This window comes from Myotis brandtii, unplaced genomic scaffold (genome assembly GCF_000412655.1).
Source record: "Myotis brandtii unplaced genomic scaffold, ASM41265v1 scaffold149, whole genome shotgun sequence".
NCBI classification, from domain to species: domain Eukaryota; kingdom Metazoa; phylum Chordata; class Mammalia; order Chiroptera; family Vespertilionidae; genus Myotis; species Myotis brandtii.
Genome location: NW_005355385.1, coordinates 296425 through 301221, shown reverse-complemented (window position 1 = coordinate 301221; position 4797 = coordinate 296425). Strand labels below are relative to the sequence as shown.

At 43.8% G+C, this 4797-nt stretch overlaps 1 protein-coding gene across 5 annotated transcripts in view; it reads left to right on the top strand.

The window, feature by feature from the left end:
* PLGRKT (plasminogen receptor, C-terminal lysine transmembrane protein) overlaps nt 1-4797 on the top strand; it is a 49977-nt gene continuing 45180 nt past the window's right edge. Inside the window, exons 1-2 of one of the 5 annotated variants that reach the window (XM_014535688.1) lie at nt 1-145; nt 3414-3500. In XM_014535688.1, the coding sequence (XP_014391174.1) occupies nt 3420-3500 (81 nt within the window). In that variant the 5' untranslated portion in view covers nt 1-145; nt 3414-3419. Of the gene's footprint in view, nt 146-174; nt 273-1549; nt 1676-2596; nt 2616-3413; nt 3501-4797 lie in introns of those variants that run through there. The other 4 variants (XM_005861329.2, XM_014535684.1, XM_014535686.1 and 1 more) reach the window with 4 other exon arrangements.

The following is a 4797-nucleotide window of genomic DNA, read 5'->3' as shown; positions in this document are numbered from 1 at the left end:
CAATCCGCCAGGCGAAACCCGGTTCTTGGCGCGGACTAGGGGACCCGAAACCTGGATGTCTCTGCGGCCTTTACCTTGCCCCGCTCCTCCACTGCCCGCTGCCCAGTAATTGAGCACCAGCCTTGCGGGACCCGGCCGGCCACAGGTGGGTGGAGAGCGCGGGTCCACGTCCTCCGACGCTGAGCTGCCGGGCTCGGCGTGCAGGCCCGTGCGGCGCTCTCGCTCCTAGTGTGCGCCCGCCCTTGGCTCCCTTCCTGCTCCCAGTGGAGAAGGTCTCCTACTGATTTCGGAAAGAATCCCTTCCTGTCGATAGGACTCCGGGCCTTTCCCGTACCTTGTAATCAAACTGGGAAAGTATACAGAGCACTATCCACGGAAACCAGCATACCATTCAGGAAATACCCAGGTTATTGTCATCAGGGCGGGTGGAGTTAAATTAGGGAAACCCTCCGGAAGTTGTAGGTTAAGGGCTGGAATTTGCAGGGGAAGTGGACTAATGTGAACGGAACGCAAGGACTTATTGAAAATGATTGTAATTATGCAACCAGTCGTAAATGTAGGTTATGTGTAATTCGATCAGGAAGTGAGTCAGCACAGAAATTTGGATGACAGAGGTCGTGGGTTATGGGATTATCCTTTAAAAAGAAAAAAGTAGAATTAAATGCATGTTCCCAGCGGTGCCTGTAAGTTGCAGCCTCAACACTCCTCAGAAATATCCCTTCCCATTGTAATCTATAGCAAACTGACACTGGGCTGGAGTATCAAAGAGCCCATTTTAAGGTCTCAGGAGTAATCAAAGGAAAAAGGCAGTCATTAAGAACTCAAATCAGCATTCTCAGTCCTCTGAGACACACTGGTCTCTAAATTTTAAGTATCAAGAAATTTGTCACCAATGGTAAGTGTTGGAATTTTTGAAAGGCTTACTTATACAACTGAGTGAATTCAGTTATTCCTATTGAAAGATCACTCTTGCTTATTTTCTTTCCCCAGTTTTACTGACAAATAATTGACATACATCATTGTCTAAGTTTAAGGTATACAGCATGATGGTTGGACTTACATATATTGTGAAATGATAACCACAACAGGTTCAGCTAATACCTATCATGTAGATACAGTAAGAAGAAAAGAAAGAAAAAACTTTTTCCTTCTTGTGATGAGAACTATTAGGATTTATTCTCTTAACTTTCCTATGTATCATACAGCAGTATGAACGATAGTCATCATTTTACTAATATTTTGTGAGTCCAGCTGGTGTGGCTCAGTGGTTGAGCGTTGACCTATGAACCAGGAGGTCACAGTTCAATTCCCAATCATGGCACATGCCAGGTTGTAGGTGATCCCCAGTGTGGGGCTTGCAGGAGGCAGCCAATCGATTCTCTCTCATTATTGATGTTTCTATCTCTCGCTCCTTCTTCTTATATGTGAGTGGGAGAGAGAAGAATGACAGTATTATGAACACCTTCCAGACATTGGAAAATGTGTGAAAAGTTGAAAATACTGAACTCCAAGATGTAGTTTACAAGGTGTGGTGCCCTTGTTTCCAGGTGTGATCTCCCCTGAGGACCATAGGGAAGCTCTTCTCTTGTGTTTGCTTCTAGCTTTGACCCTTGGGAACGTTGCCTAACACATTCAAACTACAATCTAGACCCAAGAGAGCAAGGCCCAGAAAGAGGTAAACTTAAATCCTAACTTTCAACATAGTTTCTTTTCCCTAGATGGCTGATATACAGACTCTTCCTGTATTTCAAGGGCGATCCCACCCCTTAATAAATAGTAGCACTGTAAGAGACATAGCTCTGTGACATACTATGTGTGTGTAAGAATAGGATTAGGGGACAATTGTTTTCTTTAGAAATGTTTGCAACATATGTAAATTTTCAATTATCCACTCCTATATGCAGAAGAAAAGTAAGAAATGGCAAGTGACCTGAGCCAACCTTTCTCTAGTGTCACTCATTACCTTCTGCAAACTTTTATGGGAAAGAGACACCATGGAGACTGCCAAGATGGATAATACATTGCTTCTGCCTTCAGGCAATTTCTGGTCTGCTATTGGAGACCATTGACATGGGACTGTCAGAATTTGCAGGAATGAGAGAATTTATGCTAGATCTCCCCACTCTCAATGGGTGGCCTCCAATTCTGGTCACAGAATGGAGTGGGGGCAGTGGTAGAGCAGGAGGAAAACCTCATGACCTCTCAGGGCTGTGCTTCTACTTTCTGGTGAATAACTGGCCTCTTCCCAACACTAAAACTGACTCTGGACCAGAGGCCCCCCTGTAATTCCAGGGTGTGTCTATGGCCTGAATACAGGAAAGCCAATGAAGTCTGGCTTGCAGTTCTCACCCACCTGGAGCCCTAATAGCAGAGATAACTCATTTCACTTGTCATGAAATGCTCTCTCTCCATTCTTCTCCACAATTAACCAGAACCCAAGATTTCCTGATAGGGATATTGAAAAACAGAAGCTCCAATGGCTTCCCACAGAATACTATGAATCCTGGTAGAAGCATTAAAACTGGCCCTCTGCTCAACAGCTCACCAAAGAGAATCAGCAGCATTGTTGAGGAGGGGAGAGCAGTTGTAACATCCTTGAGTTTTGCATTCTGAAAGTAAATAAACTGAAGGTCTTCTGTACCTACCCAATTGGATTAAGACCAAAATATTAAGAGTTCTGGCATCCCTAGAATTGACAGCCCACATAAGATAGACAATATCTTATATTCATTTAAAAACTGAGTTTCCCATGACATTTAATTATCCTTATGTTTTCCCCCTTGAGAACTTCAGGGGGAAATTAGTAGCTTGAAGAGAACAAAGGTGAAACTTGAGGAGGATGGCCAAGGGATGTCAGGAGTGGGTGGCTGGAAATAGAGGGTGTTTAGGAGAGGGGCAGGAATTATAAGAAGAGTACTGATATAGTGACTTTGAGATATTTAAAACCTCCTAAAACACAAATGCACAGACAAATCTGTCCTCAAAGTGCATGATGCATCTTCTGCATCACCCCTCTTCAGAAACAAAGATTTTCTCATCCAACTATACAGAAGGTAGAGAATAGACGATATCCTCTCTCTCTCTCTCTCTCTCTCTCTCTCTCTCTCTCTCTCTCACACACACACACACACACACACACACACACACAACCAGAGAGTTGTTCTGTATGTTTGTTTTTAAGATTTTGGAAGTCGTCTAGTTCAATCAGCTGGTCTTACTAAGTGACAGCCAAGCCAGTTAAGTTTGCCCACAATCAGACAGTTAGTTGAGAGCAAGGACTAGAATCCACACTGTGTTCCCAGGTCAGAGTTTTTTTCTTACATTGTTATAAGTTCACAATATTCCAAGGCACAGCACATGAGGGATGCATGTAGAATGTATTGTTTTAAACTTCTTTGCTTTTTTATATTTAGGTCAAGATGGGGTTTATATTCTCAAAATCTATGAACGAAAACATGAAAAACCAACAGGAGTTCATGCTTATGAATGCTCGACTTCAGGTACTTTTAAAATAATTAAGCTTTTATGTTGTTACTTTATGTTGTTACTAGAGACCCGGTGCATGAAATCGTGCACATTGAAAGGAAATTAATTAAAAGAAATATCTTAATATCGCTATTCACCTTTTCTCTATAATAGAAGTGTCAACCAAATTCATGATCAGCAATGAAAGCTTTATATGTATCGCACATGCGCGAGTCAACTTAGCCTTTTATAGATATAGAACAAACTTGCTTAATTAGACCTGCTTTCTGATTTAGCTAAACTTTTTCCAGCCTAGTGAAGCACCCCAACTTCTCTTTTAGGTAATTGTCAGCAACACAGCAGTAAATATCAACATGAAGGAGATTATTATTGTAGATCACTCAGGGAGATCAAAGGGTGAAATATTTACCTGTAGCAGTGTTTGACTATATTCTATGCAGTAAGAAAACCTGAAGTCATTTTCAAGTTCCACCATTTCTTACTTCTTTTCAGTCTGGTCAAGCTTCTAAACTTTCTAATTCTCTGTTTTCTGGCTAATGAAAAGAAAATAGGATTCTACCAAGTCTCCTATCTACCTACTCCAGGACTTCTGTGAGGATCGACAGAGATGAGGCACGTGAAAACGCTTCACAGACATTTGGTTAAACTGTAAAATGTTTGCAACTGGCTATAAAGCAAATCGTGTTCCTGTGCTGAAGAAACTCCAAAGAGGCTAGTCGCTGGGCATTGCTACATGACATCATTCCCCGGTGCCCACAGCCACCATTTCTGAGCTGGGCTGGGCTGTGGGCCACATTTTGCGTCATGGGGTCTTGGCAGCGTCGGCTGCAATTTGGTGGGCTGTCACTCGGGGTGGTGGAGGGGCCTGTGTCTCACTTAGGGGAAACCGAGTGTTGCTTTGTGGGTGCCAGGTTCACGGTGCCATTTATTGTTAAATGGCCTGTCGCGGGGGAGAGGAAGCCAGGTGTTGCTACGTGATGTCATTATCCAGTACCCACAGCCACCGTTTCTGGGCTAGGCTAGGCTGTGGGCCACATTTTGCACCATCGGGTCTTGGCAGCATCGGCTGCGATTTGGTGGGCTGTCGCTCTGGGGTGATGGTGGGACCTGTGTCCCATGGGGGGGAAGCCAAGTGTTGCTTTGTCAGCAGTGCCATTTCTCTGTATATGGCCAGTGTGCATCAGTGTCTGCCCCCTGGTGGTCAGTGTGCATCATAGTGACTGGTCAAACAGAAACTTAGCATATTAGCCTTTTATATATATACTAGAGGCCCGGTGCACAAAAATTTGTGCACTCGGGGGGCGGGGGGAG